The sequence below is a fragment of the Convolutriloba macropyga genome, chromosome 7 (assembly GCF_964194025.1).
Source record: "Convolutriloba macropyga chromosome 7, txConMacr16.3, whole genome shotgun sequence".
Taxonomy (NCBI): domain Eukaryota; kingdom Metazoa; phylum Xenacoelomorpha; order Acoela; family Convolutidae; genus Convolutriloba; species Convolutriloba macropyga.
The window spans coordinates 63,699,209-63,721,896 of NC_134474.1; the positions used below are offsets into that span (position 1 = coordinate 63,699,209).

The 22,688-nt window shown below is 35.9% G+C and overlaps 1 protein-coding gene across 2 annotated transcripts in view; it reads right to left on the bottom strand.

The window, feature by feature from the left end:
• Positions 1-22,688, bottom strand: part of LOC142342445 (uncharacterized) — a 108,484-nt gene that overhangs the window by 83,088 nt on the left and 2,708 nt on the right. For both annotated transcript variants that reach the window (XM_075393771.1, XM_075393770.1), the window contains exons 2-4: positions 21,962-22,122; positions 18,513-18,664; positions 3,038-3,173 (exon numbers count right to left, since the gene is read on the bottom strand). In XM_075393771.1, the coding sequence (XP_075249886.1) occupies positions 3,038-3,173; positions 18,513-18,664; positions 21,962-22,122 (449 nt within the window). The remainder of the gene's footprint in view (positions 1-3,037; positions 3,174-18,512; positions 18,665-21,961; positions 22,123-22,688) is intronic.

Here is a 22,688-nt window from a genome sequence, read left to right on the forward strand (position 1 = left end):
TATTATTTGCACCCCCAGACGCATGTGCCATATTTTTTACATAATGATTTACTATGTAATGGCAAGTGCTCTGTAATGGGGGGAGGGGGCACATAATGTACTGGGGGGTGGGGGCACAAAAGGAAAAGATCCGTAAAAGCTTTCAAAGCAATAAGCTAAAATTCTCTTCAGATAGAGCAAATGGCTCAGATAGAGCAAATGGCTCCGTTTTTTCTCTATTCGAGTCCTGAAGTTGTTGCAGCTACAGAAACAAGCTGCAGTTGCAAATACATTTTTCAAGCTTTATATGGCTCCAGTACCGGTTTTAGAAAAAAATATGGATTTTTTCAGTTTGTGCCCCAACTTGGTGGGTGCATACTGTTTGCAACCCCCCCCCCCCCCAGAAGAATATGTAATATTTTTACGTAATAATTTTTATGAAACAGCATTTGCTCTATAGCTTGGGGAGTATAACATACTGGAGGGGGGGGGGGCACAAACGGAAAATATCCAACAATAAAAATCTTGCCGTATCTGTCTATGACCAACTAAAGTATTAACAAGCATGGTTGTATGAAAAATATTAACCATAGCCTGCAGATTGCCCTAACTTGGACAAAATCAGAATATCGAAAAAAAACACTAGAAATAACAAAAATAGTAGACCAATATAACATAAAAAGCGTTAAAATTTTTTAAGTTTGTGGGTAGGTACGAGTGGGAGGGGGGTTAGGTACTTTGGGCTTGGGGGGGGGGGGGTAGGAACGTGGGGGGGGGGTATGTGGGGGTAGTTTTTGGGGGGCGGGGTAGGTGGTTAAATTGTATCAAATTTTCTCAAACTGGCCTCTTCACCTTGAATTACCTACTGTTACCAATTGCTATACATTAAAAACGAAGCTACTGTTAAATTCCACTGTTCGAAAACAGAAGTCAACAATCAAAAACGGAGATAAATTCTCGATCAGAAAGAAGTCAGAATTCAAGTCATGAACAAACTTGCTTTCTGCTTAAAAAAACATAGCCGGGAGTATGCCGGAAGCGACTCGAAGCGTAAAAACGTTACAAAAAACCAAAATTGCAGCTGAGGTAGTTACATTTTTTATAAAACCATAAACTCAACCCCCTTCAAGTGTCATTCAAAAATTGGAGATATTTAAACCACTGTCACCAAAAGAAACAAATTGCAGCAAAATTATATATTATTGAAAACGTTTGATAACTTTAGCAAAAGTGCAACATAATTAGGATAGTCACAACACTGATAGGCTGAAAAAGTTGACAGGGCTATCAATTCCCTCAAATAATTCCTCATTCTAATCTCAAAAAGATCGCGAAATCGAACGGCAGATAATAATAATAAATTAAGTACAGAAACAAAGTTAATTTTTTCAAAAAATAATACTCAAACTTAAGAATCAGAAAACTACTACAGTAAGATTTCAAATCCTTGTAATTAACACAGGAACTACACAAAAACTTTTTCCTTATCGTATATATGCTAGACAACATGATTTCAAACTAATTCAAGAAATAAAGTAATCCAAGAAAAGCGACAAAATAACATTCGAAGGCAAGAAATCTTTAAGAACAATACCAAGGCCAGAACAAAAAAACAATAAAAAGTGATGTGGGAATTTTGGAAAAAGCTTGCTAGCAAAATCTCAGCACTGCCTTATGTTCAATGAAATAATTGCAAACCAATGAAATTAAGAAAACATAAGAAAAAGCTGATAACACTCAATTCTTAATAACTGAAAAAAACAAAAAAACCAATATAAATGTATGTGCCAAGACAGAGCTAGAATGAAACAAACTAGAATGTGAAGATTATGGACACAACGTAAGGAACACCGTAACAAAGACTAATTCTTGATCTTTGCATGTTAAAAAAAAATCAAAGTAGAAAAAACAAGAAAAACGAAACATTTCATTTTTCAGCATTCGAGACATAGAAGACAATGAGCCATCCGAGACAAAAATCCATCCCCCTGAACGGATCAAAAAAGAAAACGCAGAAAGCAAACACACGAAACATTGAAACTTTTTCAAAAAAATTATTGTCAAAAAAAATTTAAGACTGCATTCATAAAAAAAGATTTTAACAGTTTTTCAAAAATTTAACGCTTTAAAGTGTATGATGTTTTTATTGAAACGAAATCAATCCCCCTCATGTTGCAGAAAAAGACTAATTCTTGTAATTGAAACAAAAATGCAGACAGAAAACTGAAGAAAAATTGAAAAAACCCGCAAAAATCTGATTAGCATATGTACAGTTTTATAAAAACAAAAATACATCGCGGTAGGAAGAGGCTTGGAACAAATGAATTATCAACAGGAAGTTGCCATATTAACCGGTTTTCGACAAAATGAAGGCTAAAAGATCCAAAAAGGAAGAAATTAATAGAAAAAATGCCAAAAATAAATTAAAAAATAAAGAAATAGGTGCCTATTTTGAACTTGAAACGCGTTTTCAGGCTCTGCAAAACACGGTGATATTAAAGTCCAAGGTTTACATTTCCAAAAAAGCATCGAATGAAAATCATTTCTACAAAAACCAAATTACAAGCAAAAAATTGGGCCACTTCGACGAAAAAACGGCTAAAAACGGTTATCATTCCGTCAAAAACTAATTTTTAAAGTCAAAAAGTCATTCACTAAACGCAGCGCATGATCAAAAAAGTTCTCTCGCTCAGAAAAAATAGTTCACACAGCATTTTTTCTCACTTTCGCTTTCAGGTCAAAACAGCGTCTGAACGAATAGTACTTCCGTAAAAAAAAACCTTAAGAAAACCAATATTCCTCTTCGAGTCGTAAAAAACCACGACGTCCCCAATAATAGCCGCTATCGCTTCGCGGCTATTAAAAATTTGAGTAAACAATTTATGTGTTAGTATTGAAAAACTTAATTTTCCCCGACTACTGCGTTCTGCAAAAACCACTTCACAACAGGAATCTCAGCCTGGGAATAAAAAACATCGTTTCAGTGTGTTATCAACTATGTGTAATAACATCCCAAGTATGTTCGGTTTCGTTCGGGTGCATTTTTGTGAGCTGTTACCCTCGTGTGTCTAATTCTGGCTCGTAAGGGGTGTAGTTGAACTGTCCGAATATCTCCTCGCTCTGAGTTCCAGTTGCGCCACTCTGCCCCTTATCACGAACATGTGCCAACCCATAATAGTTCTCTTGTGACGCCTCTACAAAGGAAAGTAATTGAAACATTTACATTGTTATGTTTTTAAGATCATTTTTAGGCAACATTAATAATTCTAGCATTGGAAAACATCTCATTAGTTCAAAAAAGTTTGTTCAAGTTTATGACAGAAAAAGTTTATCGATCTCTATTTCTATAAAACATAACCGACTAACGTCAGGCGAATTGCTCTCAAATGACTGACACTGATACATCTCCAAACGAAACTCGTCTCTTTGTGGACTTGATCGCTGTCTCTTGTGACATCCGCTGATCCAAAATTTTGTTGATTTCTGACTGAATTTCTTGCAGCACGTTCAAAGAGTTATCAACAAAATTCTTAGCATCCTCTCGTTTACATGTGGTGAGCCATTGCTTGCGGAACTTTGCTTGTGCTGCACCATTGCACGAAAAGGAGTTTCTACTGCAAAATACAAGCCGATTTGAGATTTCAATCTAGCAATCGGAACATTTTCTCGTGTTGCTAAATCTTGGATTGCATAATAAATGGGTTCCAATATGTGGTTGAAATCATCCAAAAGATCATTTCTACTCTTGATGTACTCATTGTTAGGTACTTTTACCGTAAGCGGGTTTGATGAAGTACCTGTGGTTGAAGAACTCGGGATATCGTTCGTTTTGTTCTCGTCTTTTTTCGTTTTCTTGAACATCTTCTTCGTAAACTATATTCTTTACTTCTTTGGTGTCCGGGTCGAATAAGGACCAGTAAGATGTTACGGCTGCTATCTGACTACTTTTCCAGAATACCTTTACGCCGCTGGTTCGTAAATCTTTTAGGTCCCGAACTTTCAGATCAAAAAATCAATCAAATATTATCTCAAACTCTTGTCCCGGTTTCAACTTGAAACTCGTTGAATAATACCTTTATTGAAATTGTATTCCGAAATGATAAAAAAAATCCACTGATTGGATAGAAACAATGAAATTGATTCTCAAGGCAATCTGAGCAACCTAATAATTAACAACTTGGAACAATGTTTACATTATAAGTAAACAACAGCATAAAGGTTAACAATTTGGTTTTTGGATTATCAAACAATATTAAATTCTATGATTGGAGAATACCCAGAATAACATTAGCATAACCATTTAAGTCAAATAGGTTGATTAAGCTTACTTGAATAATTTTCATGAAATTGAACAAAATTATAAAAGTCAAGTTGTTTGAGACAATAAAGAGGCCAATAGTAATGTCAAACACCGGAAACTGACATTTAAAACTTGGAGCAATTGACCATGACATTTTAGCACTCACTTATTTCAATAGAAAGAATTAAGAATAAATAAAGTTAGCTTCGTAGATAAATACTTCAGAATTTTTGCTGAATTTTGAGATTTTCGCATACGCGTTCTCTGAAAAATTTTTGTCGGAATTTGGGCAATCCAATGGTACTGTTGTACAGCTCGTCAGAAATCATAGTGAAACCCACCCTCCTCCCATGTTGCTATCCCCGACTTCACCTTCAAGGTAAAATTTTACTTTGAAGAAAGGGTTAGTGTATCATATGCAAAGCAACAGCACATTTCGGGAAAAATGACAACTAATATAATATCCAATCGGCTGGAGACTACTGATAAATGATAAACACTTAAAACAACTAAATGTACACAGTTCGTGACAATAAATTAGAATATTACATAATCAAAAAAGTTCTGACCGCAACATAGCCGGCCCAGTTTTTGGTCACTTTCCAAAAATAACATCATTTGCGGTCACTAATGACTGGTATAATTTTTGTTACTGGTCGTTTGTAAGATCCCAGTGTAGTTTTTATCAAAGCTAATCCTACTATCTGATCATCACTTCTGCAGACTTTCTCAACTCTACCCAAAGTAAAATTGAAGGGATGAGTATGCGTGTCGGTTATCCAAACAAGATCTCCTTTCTTTATCTCATCCAGTTCTTTCTTCGCCCATCTGTTCCGCTGTTGCAAGGTTGGAAGATACTCGTTCATCCAACGATTCCGAACTGAAACTAGGATACTGTGTTGGTCATGAAAGAGCTTTCGGTAGCTAACTGGTGTTCCAGAAAACAATGCATTTGGCCAATTCACGTTGAATTGACCAATTAAGAAGTGATTTGGCGTTAAAGGCTGTAGATCGGAAACGTCGCTGCAAACGTCAGTAAGTGTACGGTTGTTTAGAAGTTGTTCCACGATACACAATACCGTTCGCAACCTGTCATCCTTCAGGCTTTGCTTTCCCGAGACATTAAATAGCGCTTTTTTGCAGGATCGTACCAACCTTTCCCAAACACGACCAAAGTGAGGCGCTGCTGGTGGATTGAAAGACCACTTGATGCCTGACTCCGTTAATTTGACTGTGATTTCATCCATTGGAGCTCTGCGAAACACTCCTTGAACTCTCGCGCTGCTCCAACAATATTTGTACCATTATCCGAAATGATTGTCTTTGGCTGACCTCGTCTTGCAATGAATCGATGGACTGCATCAAGACACGAAGTCGTTTCCAAACTGTCATCTAACTCCAAGTGCACTGCTCATGCACTTAAACAGGCATACCCATTTCTTTACTGTCCGTCTAAACATCATTACTTAGAAAGGTTCAATTTAATCAACACCTGTGTTCTTAAACGGTCGTTCATAACTCTGTCGATCGGAAGATCACTCGTTTGTGGTGGCCTGATGCGTGCAAACAATCGACACTGTACACAATTGTGTTTGACTGATCGGAGGGTATTTCGTAACCCAATCATCCAAAACTTCTTTTGGACTTCGTTTCTAATATACTCGATACCTTCGTGGTGAAAGACTTTGTGCTGATAATTCAAGTACAGCTGAACTGCTCTGTTGTTGCTGGGCAAAATAACAGGATATTTTGTTCAATACGGAAAAAACTGCTTTACGGAAGGAGTCGCCCTTTTGCTCTCAAAATCCCGTTAGAGTCGATGAAGAGTACCAATGGGATAATCTTACTGTTTGGCGAAACCGTTTTGCCAGACAATAGAAGTTTTCTTTCTATTCTGGAAAATTTTCCAGATGACATCCTCAGCCTCTTTTAACAACTTGTAAACCGCCTTTGATTTGTGGTTGCATGACAAAATCCACGAAACTGTTCTGCGCAAATGGTTGAACTGGCTGAACTTTTCCCATATCAAGATGTTTTGTCTATCATCCTTAGTCATGAACACATTAACGTCCATATCTTGCTCAACGGGGCGCTGGTTGTCTTCTTCTAAAACTATTGGTTGTTTGAGCCGCTCGGGACCTTGAGTCCAGTTAATTCTCGAAACATCGTCAAAACTGCTTCCTCTCGTTCCTAAATTGGCTGGGTTCTTCACACCGGCAATATAATGCCATTCGTCGACTGTTGACGTGTCCAGTATTTCTGCAACACGATTCGCTAAAAAAATGGGTTGCTTAACGTTGCTTGACTTGATCCACGGAATTATTGTTTTGGAATCTGACCACCTAAACTTTTTGTGAAAAAGAAGAGAGTTCTCTTTGATGATAGCATCCTTCCATCTGTTTCCAGTGACTGCTGCCATTAATTCCAGTTTAGGAATTGAGTGATGTTTCACTGGAGCAACTGGTGCTTTTACCATGATTAATGAATCTTCTCGTTCTTTTTTCCTGGACTCTGTAACAAGGTAAGCTACAGCACAGAAGGCATCTTCAGAGGCTCACCAAAAACATGCAATTCATTTGTGACGTTTTCATCGCTTGTTTGATACCATCTGCTCACTTCGAAAGCTTCACCGCATTCGCAGCGATCCAATCTGAAAACTGGTTGTTCAAATTTTCGTCAATTTAGCATTCCCATTTTTGTCATTTCGTTTGCAATATTCCTTCCAGAATGATTCTTCATCTGATGACAAAAGGTGCTAGGAATACTAGTGGGTAAAAAACACGAAACAACTGATAGGACCTTACGCTGTGCCAATCTGCTCTCTGGATCAAAATCCAAAGCTCTAGAAGCTTTGAGTGCGTCAGAGACATTATTCCACTCGAGATCAAATATTTTCAAAGCTTTGTCATGAACTTCATTTCTGTCGAAGTTCGTCTCGCATTTTGTGAATTTAAAACCAACTTTTGCCAAAAGTTCTGTTAACTCCAATTTGATGTCTACTGCTGTTTTTTCACTATTCAGGGGAACTAACAAGTCGTCCATATAAAAATAATGTGAAGCGATTTGACTCGAACGCTCGAATACAGATGCATTATCCAGATCGCATCGTTGAAGGGCAAAATTTGCATTTGTTGGAGATGACTTAGTTCCAAAGATGTGCCGACGTTACTGATACATAACAACTTGGTCTTTTTCGTTAAACCGAAGAAATTGCAATAATTTTCTTTCTTCAGGCTTGACCTCAACTTGAAGAAACATTTCTTCGATATCTGCTGCCATCGCAAATTGTTTTCTCGAAATCTTGATAGAATGCCCATCAAACTCGCCAACAGGTCTGTTCCAGCTAAGAGCATATCATTAAGCGAGTAACCACGAAATTCACTTTCTGCTTTGCAAACTCTCCTCACTTCATCTGGTTTTGTGAGGATTTAATACCGGTTGATGGGATCGTCGCGAGTTAAGGCAAGTTCGTCAGGGGATAGGATGGAAACATATCCTTTTCGCAAATCGAACGCTATTGTTTCACTGTATGTAGTTTTGAGTGGTGGGTCTTTGCCAAGCCGTCGTTTTAGTACCCAAGGTTGTCCAAGTGCTGGCGCAAATTTGTTTGACAAAGCTGATTGATTTCCGTTCCACAGCAAACCAACTTCGCACCGATCTCCATTGAACTTCACTTTGGAGTTCAGGATTTCACTTGCCAGCTTATCTTCTCTGCTCCTTTTGTCAGTAACCATCGAAGTGCCGTAGGACTCCATATCCCACCATTTCTTGAGAACTTCTGCTAGTTTGACCTCATCTTCATTCGCAACATGACAAGCTGCACCACTTAAAAGGATTTAACTCACTGGAAGTGGGCCACTGACCGTCCAACCCAGTGGAAGCTTGACTTAACATGATTTGCTTTCTCCGCCACTATCGTACTCCAGTGGTCGAATTAGCTAGTAGGAGTTATGATCCAAGATGATGGTCACCTTCTTGAGGTCAATTTCTTTAAATGCCACGCATTTCAGATACGGGTATTTTTGCTTCATCTCTTGGACGTTGTACACACTTCTGCTAATTTCTAGGTTCTTCTGACTATTAACAGTGAGCTGCTTTCCTTTAGTTTTAAGGCCGTTAGCCGGCCCAATTGTAACTTGCACTGCCTCGCTTGAAGTACTTTGTGTACCATGGATTCACGTCACATTTAAAGAGATTGTTTCTCTGTCTAACTGGAGTCTGTCGAAAATATATTTGTCAACCCACGTCTGAGTTGAACCTGTATCACATGCTGAAAGAGTGTCTTCAAACTGTCCGTCCTGATCAAGATTCTCACTCTTGCAACCTGCGTAAGACCTCTTACTGACTCTGAACTACTGGTCAGTTTCGTGCTTTCTGACTTCACAGAGACTGATGAAACTTCAGATTTCTTTCTGTAATTCAAAAGTCTGTTGTGAGTCTTCTCGCAGTTGTCAATTCCACATTTATTTTTTCCTGGACATTCCTCTGCTGCGTGATTGTCGGACAAATAAGCAAAGCACAATCTCTTTTCCTTTGCAACGTCGTATCGATCTTGCGTTTTCATATTTTTGAACTTCTCGCAATTCCAAATTCGATGAAGGCTTCGATCCGTCAGACTGCTCCCCGGAAAAGTCTCAAGCTCAGCTTCTAGCATTTTGATCTGCAACTTATCTTCAAGCTGTCTCATTTGCTCGTCATGATCTCGTTGCTTTCGTTCAAACTCCAATTCAAGCTTCTTCACCTCAAGTTCAGCCTTCTTTTTTGCTTTCTCTTGTCTTTGCTCCACTCGTCGATGACGTTGACACTTTTTGTCACCTTCGTCAATAAATTCATTTTCGAGAGATCAATTGATTGGCATTGAAACCAAAGTAACTGACTTTGGACTGTCTTCAACGTTGTTTCTGCTGTCTGTACTTGGAACAATTTGCACACCACTATCTAACAGAAGGGTGTTCGTTAGTGTTGGGTTCAGTAGCGTGCCTTCAGTTGTTGTTGTGAAGACTGAAACTGATACATCTCCCATTTGTGGACTTGATCGCTGTCTCTTGTGACATCCGCTGATCCAAAATTTTGTTGATTTCTGATTAAATTTCTTGCAGCACGTTCAAAGAGTTATCAACAAAATTCTTAGCATCCTCTCGTTTACATGTGGTGCGCCATTGCTTGCGGAACTTTGCTTGTGGTGCACCATTGCACGAAAAAGAGTTTCTACTGCAAAATACAAGTCGATTTGAGATTTCACTCTGGCAATCGGAACATTTTCTCGTGTTGCTAAATCTTGGATTGCATAATAAATGGGTTCCAATATGTGGTTGAAATCATCCAAAAGATCATTTCTACTCTTGATTTTCTCATTGTTAGTTACTTTTACCGTAAGTGGGTTTGATGAAGTACATGTGGTTCAAGAACTTGGGATATCGTTCGTTTTGTTCTCGTCTTTCTTCGTTTTCTTGAACATCTTCATCGTAAATTATATTCTTTACTTCTTTGGTGTCCGGGTCGAATAAGGACCAGTAAAATGTTACGGCTGCTATCTGACTACTTTCCCAGAATAACTTTACGCCGCTGGTTCGTAAATCTTTTAGGTCCCGAACTTTCAGATCAAAAAATCAATCAAATATTATTTCAAACTCTTGTCTCGGTTGCAACTTGAAACTCGTTGAGTATAACTTTTTTGAAATTGTATTCCGAATTAAAAAAATAATCCACTGATTGGATAGAAGCAATACAACTTAGTCTTGCGGCAATCTGAGCAACTTAATAATTAACAACTTGGAACAATGTTTACATTATAAGTAAACAACAGCATAAACGTTAACAATTTGGTTTTTGGATTATCAAACAAAATTAATTTCTAGAAAAGCACGGTATATGAATGGAAAATACCCAGAATAACTTTAACATAACCATTTAAGTCATATAGATTGATTAAATTTTCTTAAAAATTTGAATAATCTTTATGAATTTGAACAAAGTTTTAAAAGTCAAGTTGTTTGAGACAATAAGGAGGCCAATAGTAAATTTAAAACACCGGAAACAGATATTTAAAACTTGGAGCAACTGACCATGACATTTTAGCACTCACCTAATTCAATAGAATGAATTAAGAATAAATAAAGTTAGCTTCGTAGCTAAATACTTCAGAATTTTTGCTGAATTTTGAGATTTTCGCATACTTGTTCTTCTCAAAAATTTTTATCGGAAGTTGGGCAATCCAATGGCGGAAATAAAGTTCGAACCCCCTCGTCCTTATGTTGCTACCCCCCCCCCCCTTATGTTTATACTGATATAGAGTCACCTTGTCAACAACCGTAATTAAACAACTGAACTTGAAAAGAAAATTAATTCTGACACGAGGCAAAAATAATTAAGGAACGGAAAAATATAAAAATAATTGAATAATTTCAGCTTTTTTCTTCACCGGAACAATTGGAAACTGCTATCGATACCAACGAATTTGAAAAGCCATAAAAACCGTTATACAGACTAATTTTGCAAAAAAAAAATTAACTCAGACTCAAGAAAAAACAAGAAAAGTTCAAAAAGAAGCGTCAAAAACCGCGAAAGCACAAAAATAGAAAAATATTGTATAGAAAACTCTGACATGCAATTGTGATAGTTGAAAATGCTCCCGAAAATACAACTAATCGTAATGTTGACTAAGAATAACAACAATAGTAAAAAAAAAAAGCAAAGGAAAAACTTTAAAAAACGAAGATGCCACGCGTGATTTTTTTTGCTCGCTTCAAAAAAAATTGTTTACATACTTTTTTCGCTCTCTCTTAAGGAAACGGCAAGCGAATCAATGTCCCTTCGAGTCGTTCATCTATTCGTTCGCCAGTTCGAAGAAAGAAAAAGACTTTTATTGAAAATGTTGGAGTTGAAACTATTTTTGTTTTGAAAAAAGCCGCACGTACTCATGAAAACTTCACTTGCTTAGCGAGCTGTTCTCTCTCTCTCTCTCTCTCTCTCTCTCTCTCTCTCTCTCTCTCTCTCTCGCGCGCGCGCTCTCTCTCTCTCTCTCTCTCTCTCTCTCTCTCTTTCTTTCAAAATGACACGAACTTAAAAACCACTCTTGAATCACTCAGCTCATCAGCCAATTGACCTTGCCACTATTTTCACGTGATTCACTTCCAACAAAATTACCGATCAAAAAAGAAGCTTCGCCAATACTCCTCTTCCAGTAGACCATAACGCCTCTTCGTGTCCTAATTATTAATAAAAACAGAAAGCCAAAACCGCACATCGAGTGGGAAAAAGACGGCTCCCAAGATCAAGTCACATGCTCTGAATGAAGTTCAAGAAACTAAAAGGAGGCCAAATTATAGCTCCAGCTATTTCTTTGAACTATTGAAAACATACCCGGCAGATTGCTGGAAAATAGCCGTCGTTCATTCCAATAAGCATGATTGGGATTGAAAGAATAGAAGATATTGAAAAAAAAATTTCTGTACAAAAACATTCTTTAAGTCTGATTTATTTTGATGGCATTTAGTAGTTGAACATAACATACGTCTGTTTCTTAGAGAGAGTCTACAGTTGCTACAAGGGCAATACCAATAAGCATTAGAGATGGTAACTAAGACTTATAGGAACGACGTTCAAATAGCGGGCATCTAAAATTGGGCTTTATGGGTTTATCCCGTTTCTAATTCTGACTTCATTTTTTTATACAGACTCTGTTCATTTTGAATTGCTTTGCTGAGCAACTGATGTTCATAATCACTGTTAGCAGAATGAGAGAAGAGATAAACTAGCCTAGAGAAGTCAAAAAGATATCACGCAAAATGTTGAAAAAGCGGCAAAATGAGGTAAAGCGAAACATTTTTTTATTCGACGAAGTAAAAAAAACATAGCAAGACAAGTCCTGACCTACAACTCAAAGAATTTTAAATGACTAAACAGAAAAACTAGACCTAGAATGGACTATGAGTGAATTGAGAAAACCTTTTTAAAAAAATCAGATAAAAAAATAAGAAAAAAAAATAAAAAATCAATGTCAAAATGCCGCATATGAACAGAAAAACCACTAGCGAGAAATGAAAATTTAATCCAAGCAAGAAACTAGGCCTAGAATGAGCTGTGAATGGATTGGGAAAACCATTTAGAAAAAAATTCGATCCAAAAAATCGAAAAAACAGTAAAAAACAAAGTGTGAAATTGCCGCATGTGAACAAAAAACCACTACCGAGGAACCGAATTTTTGTTCAAACACCATTTTTGCACTCTACTTTAAAATTAGAGCAAAAAAAATCACGCCGCAAAACTACTCGCTTATTCGCTCCATTTCCTGTTTCGGCGTTATCAAAATCACTATTCCAATTTGACTTCAAAAATCATGAAAATGTGTGAACAGATCTTAAAAAAAATAGCAGGACAAGTCCTGACGTACGATTCAAAGAATTTTTATTGACTCAACAAAAAACTAGACCTAGAACGGACTATGATTGGATTGGGAAAACCACTTAGAAAAAAATCCGATCCAGAAAATCGAAAAAACAGTAAAAATCAGAGTGAAATTGCCGCATATGGACAAAAAACCACTAGCTAGAAAGCGAATTTTTTTTCAAACACCGTTTTCTCACACTTCTTTAAATTTAGAGCGAAAAAGTTTTACGCCGCAAAACCACTCGCTTTTTCGCTCCACTTCCTGTTTTGGCGTGACCAAAATCACTACTCCAATTTGACTCCAAAAACCATGAAAATGTGTGAACAGATCTTAAAAAAAAATAGCCGGAAAAATTCCGGAAACAACTCGAAGTGAAAATCCATTTGAGCGCCATCCTACTACTCATCATACAAAACGTGCCTTCACTAGTTTATGATTATCTTGAAACAAAACCATGAAACAAATAAGTAAAGACAATAAAATCGAATGTTAAATTATGATAAAAAATCGGATCAAATTTTGTTATAAATTGAGATCCCGAAAAAAACTATCTCTGGCAAAATAACTTCATCAAAACAACTAGTACTTAAAAAATTAACAAAAAAACGCAAAAATTAGCCCGAAAATCAACAAAATACATTAAAAACCTCCGAATTATCATAAATTTCACATGAATTTCTAAAAACCTGCAAAGCACTACCGCTACCAGCCTAAAATTAAAACAAAATCATGACCAAACTTCTTAACCAAAATAAATGAAAAAATCTGCTTTAAAATGCCGCACGTGAACAAAAAAATTTCGCTCGCTTAGAGAAAATTTTTCACACATCAATTTCTCGCTCTCTCAAAAACAGCGGAATGAACAAAAACCACTCTCTTTTCGCTCCTCTCTTCACTTATGTTCACCACCAAAATCACTCCAAATTTTTTCACGCGTTTCATTTCCCGCTTCAAAAATTACTCCAATAAATCTTATTATAAAAAAAACATAGGAGGACAAGTCCTGACGAACAATTCAAAGAGTTTTCATTGACTAAACAAAAAACTAGACCTAGATTTCACCATGAATGGATTGGGAAAACCATTTAGACAAAAAATCCAATCCAAAAAATCGAAAAAACAGTAAAAATCCAAGTGAAATTGCCGCATGTGAACAAAAAACCACCAGCGAGAAAGCGAATTTTCGTTTAAACATCGTTTTCTCACTCTAATTTAAATTAAGAGCAAAATAATTTCACGCCGCAAAACCACTCGCTTTTTTGCTCCACTTCCTGTTTTGGCATGACCATAATCATTACTCCAATTTGACTTCAAAAATCATGAAAATGTGTGAACAGATCTTAAAAAAAACATAGCCGGAAGAATTCCGGAAACGACTCGAAGTGAAAATCCGTTTAAGCGCCATCCTACTACTCGTCATACAAAACGTGCCTTCAGTAGTTTATGATTATCTTGAAACAAAACCATGAAACAAAAAAGTAAAGACAATAAAATCAAGTCTGTTAAAATATGATAAAAAATCTTATCAAATTTTGTTATAAATTGAGATCCCGAAAAAACTATCTCTGCAAAATAACTTCATCAAAACAACTGGTACTTACTAAAACCACTTATGTGAATTTTGAAACAATACTTTAGGCTAAATTATGAAAAGAATGCTCTTAAAAACAACTTTCACTGAAAAACTCGAAAAAGTTATCAAATTTTTTTTAAAATTTCAAAAGCACATAAATCCAAAGAAAAATTCCCATCAGCCAATAGGGTATCCATTTGCTCGCAAAATAATAGGCAAGTCATAATAGGCTAAGAAACTTAGCCAAAAGAAGAAAAAAAACGAAAAACTGCAAAAAAATAAGAAAAATAGTTCCAATTTTCGCCATTTTTTGTCATATTTCTCAACAAAAAAATGATTTTTACCCACAAAACTGTAACCAATTGTTACCAAAAATTTGCTCATTTAGAAGGGGTTCAGCAATACACACTTGAGCCAGTAAAACAAAATAATCGTCAAAAAAACGCAAAAATTAGCCCGAAAATCAGCAAAATACATTAAAAACCTCCGAATTATCATAATATTCACAGGAATTTCCAAAAACCTGCAAACACTACCAAAACCAGCCTAAAATTAAAACAGAATCATAACCAAACCTCTTAACCAAAATAAATGAAAAAAACCTGCTTTAAAATGCCGCACGTGAACAAAGAAATTTCGCTCGCTTAGAGAAAATTTTTTCACACATCAATTTCTCGCTCTCTCAAAAACAGCGGAATGAACAAAAACCGCTCTCTTTTCGCTCCTCTCTTCACTTTTGTTGAGCCCCAAAATCACTCCAAATGTTTTCACGCGTTTCATTTCCCGCTTCAAATTTGATTAAAAAAACACAGGAGGACAAGTCCTGACGAACAATTCAAAGAATTTTCATTGACTAAACAGAAAACTAGACATAGAACGGCTTATGAATGGATTGAGAAAACCATTTAGAAATTAATCCAATCCAAAAAATCGAAAAAACAGTAAAAATCCGAGTGAAATTGCCGCATGTCAAAAATCATGAAAATGTGTGAACAGATCTTAAAAAAAACATAGCCGGAAGAATTCCGAAACCGACTCGAAGCATCAAAACTTCACTATCAAAACCGTAATTGCAGCGGAAGCCACAACTGTTTGTAATAATCCGTTAACTCACTGCTTCTCCAGGTCTGCTCTAAAAATTGGTGAAACTTAAACCACTGTCTTCAAGAGAAAAAGCAGCAAAATTTTACATCATTTAAAACGTTTGGTGACGTTAAAAAACCGAAGCGGTCAAAAAAGTGATGGACTGAAAAATCTGACAAGGTTGTCAATTGCCCTCAAATAATTCAAGATTTTAATCTGAAAAAGATCGCGAAAGCAAACGGCAGATAATAATCTTAGAAACTAAGTTAAATCTTTTCAAAAAAGAAAGCTCAAATTTAAGAAGCAGAAAACACCTATAATTACACTTCTAATCACTGCAATTAGGACACAAAACAACACACTCATACTGTTTTTTTTATACACACGCTAGACAACATGAGTTCATACCAAATCAAAAATAAAATTGATCATAGAAAAGACATAAGCAGCAGAAGAATATTCAAAGGCAAAAAATTGTTTAAAATAACAAGGCCGGAAGATAGCTGCAGTAAATAGTCATAAGTGGGTATTTTGGAAGAAGCTTGCTATCAAACTCTCAGTACTGCCTTTTGTTGAATGAAATCAATTGCACACCAAAGAAATGACGAAAATCTAAGAAAAAGCTGAAATCGTTCATTTTTCACAACTGAAAAAATCAATATACCAAAAATAAGTTTAGGTGTCAAGGCAAAGCTAGAATGATACTACTTAGAATGTGAAGAATATGGGCACAATGTAAGGAACAACCGTAACAAAAAGACTTTCTTGATTTTTGAAAATTTAAAATCCATTTAAAAAAGTCAAGAAAAACAAATACAGTTCATTGTTCAGCATGCAAGACAGAGAAAACATAACTAGTCATCCGATGCAAAGATCTATCCTCCTGAAGAGACCAAAAATTAGGAAAAAGCAGAACTCATAAATAAGAAACATTGAAACATTTTGCAAAAAAAAAATGGTCAAAGAACTTTTAGGTTAAGACTGCATTTATGAAAAAGTTTTAACTGTTTTCGCAAAACTTAACACCGAAAAATGATTTAGTTTTTATTGAAACGAAATTAAAGTTCCTCATGTTGCAAAAAAAACTGTTTCTGGCAATTACAACCAAAATACAAACGAAAAACTGACTAAAATCGGAAAAAACTACCAAAATCGGATTAGCATATGTACAATTTTATGGAACAAAATTACATCGAGGTAAAAAGAGGCGTTGAGTATAGGAATTATCGAAAAGAAATTGCCCAATTAATTGATTTTTGACAAGAAGACGGTTAAAAGATCCAAAAAAGAAGAAATTAAAAGAAAAAAGCCAAAAATTAACTAAAAAATCAAGAATTATGTGCCAATGTTCAACTTGAAACGCGTTTTCAGGCTCTGAAAAACACTGTGGCATCAATTTCCGAGGTTGACATTTCAAAATAGTATCGCATACATTTTTTTGCTACAAGGAACCAAATTAAAAGCAAAAAAATTTGGCAACTTAGACGAAAAAGCGTCTAAAAACGGTTATCTATATGTGCAATTCAGACAAAAATTAATTTTCAAAGTCAAAAAGTCATTCACTAAACGCAGCGCATGATCAAAAAACTTCTTTCGCTTAGCGAAAATCTGTTCACCCAGGCAGCTTTTCTCACTTTCGCTTTAGGTCAAAATGCCGCGTGAACAAATCTACTTCCTGTAAAAAAAATCATAGCCGGAAGAATTCCGGAAACGACTCGAAGTGAAAAACAATATAAACGCCATTCAACTACTCATCAAACAAAACGTGCCTTCAATAATTTATGATTATCTTGAAACAAAGTCATTAAACAAAAAAGTAAAAACAATAAAATCAAATCTGTTAAAATATGATAAAAAATCTGATCAAATTTTGTTATAAATTGAGATCCCGAAAAAACTATCTCGGCCAAAATAAATTCATGAAAACAACTAGTACTTAAAAATGCAATTATGTGAATTTTGAAAAAAAGTACTTTGGGCTAAATTATGAAAAAGCTCTTAAAAACAACTTTCACTGAAAAACTGGAAAAAGTTACTAAATTTTTTAATATTTCAAAAAACATATAAATCAAAAGAAAATTTCCCTTCAGCCAATAGGGTATCCAGATGCTCGCAAAACAATAGGCAAGTCATAATAGGCAAAGAAACTTAGCTAAAAACAGAAAAAAACTTAAAACCGCAAAAAAATTCAGAAAAATAGTTCAAATTTTCGCCATTTTTTTGTCATATTTCACAACAAAAAAATAATTCTTACCCACAAAACTGTAACCAATTTTTATCATGAATTTTCTCAAGTAAAAGGGGTTTCTTCAATAGCCATCTGAGCCAGTAAAACAAAATAATCGTCAAAAAAACGCAAAAATTAGCCCGAAAATCAGCAAAATACATTAAAAACCTCCGAATTATCATAAAATTCATATGAATTTCCAGAAACCTTCAAACCACTACTGAAACCAGCCTAAAATTAAAACAAAATCATGAAAAACCTCTCAACCAAAATAAATGAAAAAAAAACTGCTTTAAAATGCCGCACGTGAACAAAAAAAATTCTCTCGCTTAGAGAAAAATTTTTCACACATCAATTTCTCGCTCTCTCAAAAACAGCGGTATGAACAAAAACCACTCTCTTTTCGCTCCGCTCTTCACTTTTGTTCAGCACCAAAATCACTCCAAATTTTTTCACGCGTTTCATTTCCCGCTTCAAAAATCACTGCAATAAAATTGATTAAAAAAAAGGACTTCTCCAATACTCCTCTTCGAGTCGTAAATCCGAGAGAAAACCAATACTCCTCTTCGAGTCGTAAAAAAAGACAGCGCCGCAATACAATTCAAATTCTTTGAATTGTAAAAAGGACTTCTCCAATACTCCTCTTCGAGTCGTAAAAAGACAGCGCCCCAATACACTTCAAATTCTTTGAATTGTAAAAAAATAGAAGCGCTATGATAGCCGGCTGAGAAGATGAGGTTGGCTATTAAAAACCATTTGAAAATCATTTTCTGATTTCTCGGAAGACACGGAAGGATAGTATTTGAAAATAGTAGTGTGTTATGTGTGCTATGTGATCATCTTCCATTTAGAAAGTGGTCGCATAGCACATATAACCAACTACCTAAAATATGTGTTGGTTTGAACAAACCATACTGTTCATAAGAGACTATTAAGAACAGGTGTGAATATGTAGAATTACCTCCGTAGTAGGAGGCATAGTATTCACTCTCTTGGCTTTCCTCTCCATCCACCATCCCTCTGGTTGTCAAGTGGTACACTGGACTGTCCTGCTTCTCTCCCGGGTACTCATCATGATGTCCGTCTAAAAGGGGCTCTCTTCCATGATATACTCTGAATCACAAAACAAAATTTCACATCCAAAAATGTTTCAGTATAATCCTCATGACTTCGTGGTTTTATATGTAGCTTTTCAGTTGGTTCCACGTCACCCACTCGTCACGTAATGAAGGCACTAATTGATTTTTCGTTTCAATTTTTACCAATTTCAAGGCTTTTTTCTTTTATGAGGATATATAACCTAACACAATTTCAAGACGGTTTAAACGCTGTGCAAGAAAACTTTTAGTCAAAGCGAACTTAAAAAAATATTATTATTTTCTGTAAATGCTAATACAATATTGACAATACTCATTGACAATATGAAAAAGATTGATAGCCTAATCTATTACCGACGGCTATCTTGCAAGATCTTGCAAGAATCTTGCAAGAATCTTGTAAGATTACGCACCATCTTGCAAGAACTTGCAAGACAGCCGTCAGATATGCAAGAATCTTGCAAGATAAGCGTCGATCTTGTAAGGTTCTTGCAAGATAGGCGTCGAATTCTTGCAAGATTCTTGCAAGATAAGCGACGAATTCTTGCAAGACCCTTGCAAAATGGGCGTTCGGAAATTTAGTCTTAGCTTGAGCGCAGGCCTTTTTGGCTTCTTTGATGACTAGAATCGGTGCATTACTGAGCTCCAGAGGGAGCGCACCTGACCTAGCTAGCCACCAAAGAAAAAAAAAAGACCCTAAAGAGCTAAGACATTTGGTTTTTTGTGTCTTTGCTACCTATTAATGATTTAAGATGAATGAAACCACAGAAAAGTCTCATTTACAGAAAAAAGTCGTTTTTCGCCAACCCTTTTCTCCCTTTGACGTCTGAACTCATAAGAAAAAATGATCTTTGAGTTACTGGGACTTTAAAATTTCACTTTTTTCTGGAACATTTTTCGACGTCTATCTTGCAAAATCTTGCAAGGTTCTTGCAAGATAGGCGTCCGGATCTTGCATCTTGCAAGATAAGCGTCATTTGCAAGAATCTTGCAAGATCTTGCAAGATAAGCGTCGGAGTTCGACTAGGGTAGCCAACCCGGACAGATGTCAACCCTCCAAGTCTATATCAGTACTAGGCAAGTCTAATTACAAGTCTTTTTCGTTATTTTTCAATACTGGGCAAATCTCATTACAAGTCTGACAAGTCTTGGTCAAGACTTGGATAACACTTGCAAGTTGATTCACACTTCAAAACCAACTTGTCAAGTGTTTTCAAAGAAAAATTTTGAGTTTTAGAAAATTTTTTTAAAGTGCCACGGTTTCAACGTTAATTTTCACCACTTTTGCGGGGTCTTAAAAGTTGATACCAATTTGATACTCGGGCCCAGGAACTTTGCCAAATTTATGTAATATCAGCGGTAACAAGCGTTGACAAGTCGAAAAACTCAGCGCCATTTTCTTGCAAAATTTCGCGCTGAATGCGTTGAATTTAGCGTAGATCTTACATATTCTGTGTTGAAATTAGCGTTGATCTTAGATGTTTTGCGTTGAATTTAGCGTTGATCTTACATATTTTGCGTTGAATTTAGCGTTGATTTTAAATGAAATCAGCGCGTAGAAATCTGGATCTGGGACTCGAACACCTGACCTCCTGCTTACTTGCCGCCTCTTCCACCACTGTGCCACAGAACCTTTCTATTCTTAGACAATCACACTCTTTACAAATTGGACTGTAACATCACGTTTCACATAAAGTAAATTAAGCGCAAAATATGCACGACTGACGATGAATTGATGTGAGATCTCCGACAAATTTAACGCAAAATAAGTAAGATCTACGCCAAATTGAACACAAAATATGTACGATTGGCGTTAAATTCGTTGAATTCAAATAAGATCTACGGTAAATCCAACGCAAAATATGTAAGAACTGCGCTATATTCAACAAAAAAAATATGTAAGATTGGCGTTGAGCGTTGATCTATCATAAATTCAACGCATTAACCTCAATCTTACATAATGTTCCGTTTTTTAGCGTTGAAACCTCGGCCCGGGTACAATAAAATACCAAGAAATACTATAGGACCCTGGGAGATCAAAGAGGATCATTTCAGATAATTATATGTCCTTTTAAGCTTATTTAGTGAGTTTTCCATGGCTATTTTTGAGTTTTTCGGACCTATTTTTGTCTTTTTTTTGGCTAAATATGGCGTTTTCTGGATCTTTTTTTGACTTACCAAGACTTGGATATAGGCTTGTAAATTCTCGGCCAATACTTGGTTTTAGAATTGCCAAGTCTTGTATAAGAGTTGGATTTAGGCTCGCCAAATCTTGGCCACGGCTTGGATTTTGATTCGCTAAGTTTTGACCAAGACTTCTATTTAGACTGCCGAATGTAGAAAGTGACATCTGTCACTCTGATTCAGTAAATATATGACACTTGCAATTACTGAAATCGACTCGGCGTTGCAAGTGTGGTTGCAAATGTTCAATTAAAGTGCCTGATCCTTTCTTATTAGGAGGACTTATATACAACTTTGATTGTCGTATTCTCTTTTCGTTAAGTTTTTTTATTGTTGATTCAATGAGCTTTAATTGCTTTTGAGTTTTTGGTTCTATCTATTTTTGTTTTGAAGTGTCATAATCACCACGTCTAGCAAAAAACATTTTTTGTAATTGCAGGTGGTTTTTGGGGGAGAAAATCAGTTTTTTTCTTTCCACTTTTTTATGTATTTTTTGCTTTTCCTTATCTCTTGCTTTTTGAGTGCATTTTAAATACATAAACCGTCTAATGTCGGAAAAATTGCTCTCGATCGACACGCGGATGGGAAAAAGTTTAACCCGCGGGGCTTCGCACCATTGACCTCCCGATCCATAACCACTTTCAGTGACCACTTGGCTATCAGATCTTGGGAGAAGTCAAAGAACGCTCTAGAATAAAAGCGTATAATGGTCGAGCGAAAAATTTACATAAAAAAAGACCAACACGCTTACAGTAATTGCTATGAACTTCGTTCAAGAGCAATTAAAAAACATCCAAGTTACTCAAACTTAGCACAGTTGGAACTGAAAAAACTCGATTCAGAGGATAAAAATTAACATTTTCGTTTAGTTGGAAAACAAATAGATGAGTTCATCAGTTCGTATCTTTTCTCGCAAAACTAAATAGCGTAATCGAGTTTAGTAGCGTCTTTAAAAACTACGAAATACCGCTTACATTAAGAAAAAAAATAAAATTTCTGTAATTTTTTTTACTAACGGACCGTGGGAAAAGCATTAAGAGCCGCGTATAAATTAACCTCATCTTGCAGAATGGAAACATGGAATGCTGAATGATAGACTAGTAAACTGAAGAGGCATTTTTTTATCTACCCTGAGCGTAAACTGGTGGATCTGCGTTTGTCTGGATCTCTGAACTGGTTGTCCTCTATGAAAGTGAGAGCTCCATCTTCCTTGTATCTCTCTATGCATTTGCAACATCTGCAGTAGTCTTCCCTCTTGGCTAGAGCCTCTTCACTTATACGCACATTGCCCTGATAAAAACTACTATCAACTATAACTATATTAATGTAAAGATACTACCAATTTTGAGGCATCCCTTACCCAACCACACAACCAATAATGTAACGTTACCATGGTTGAAGTTCCTTTCATTTGATCAAAAGGAACATATATGATTTCGTACGGACCAAGCTCTTCTCTTTCAATTTGAATGTCGACCGCTGATAACCTACTTCTGATAACCTACATTTGAGGATCAAATAAAGTTTCCAATGATTTTGAAACCACACTGACTTACATTTATAAGTGTTTTGATCCAGACCAAAAAGTGTGATAACATCAGACCTTTAACTCGAACATCTAGAATTGCAAAATCTCATAATTAGTAATGCCTTTTTGATATGCCGTTGTGGAGTACCGAAATGTCTCCTACTTAACCAATTGGAACAACCACACACCAGTAGAAAAGACAGTTTTGTCTCAGTCTCACTGAAACTCTTTGCAATGAAAAGGATTTGGATTTTAATTTGGTTCGATCCTTTTTAAAAAAATGTTTTACATTTTCTCCATCCCAATTACAGACAAGTTTGTTTTCTTT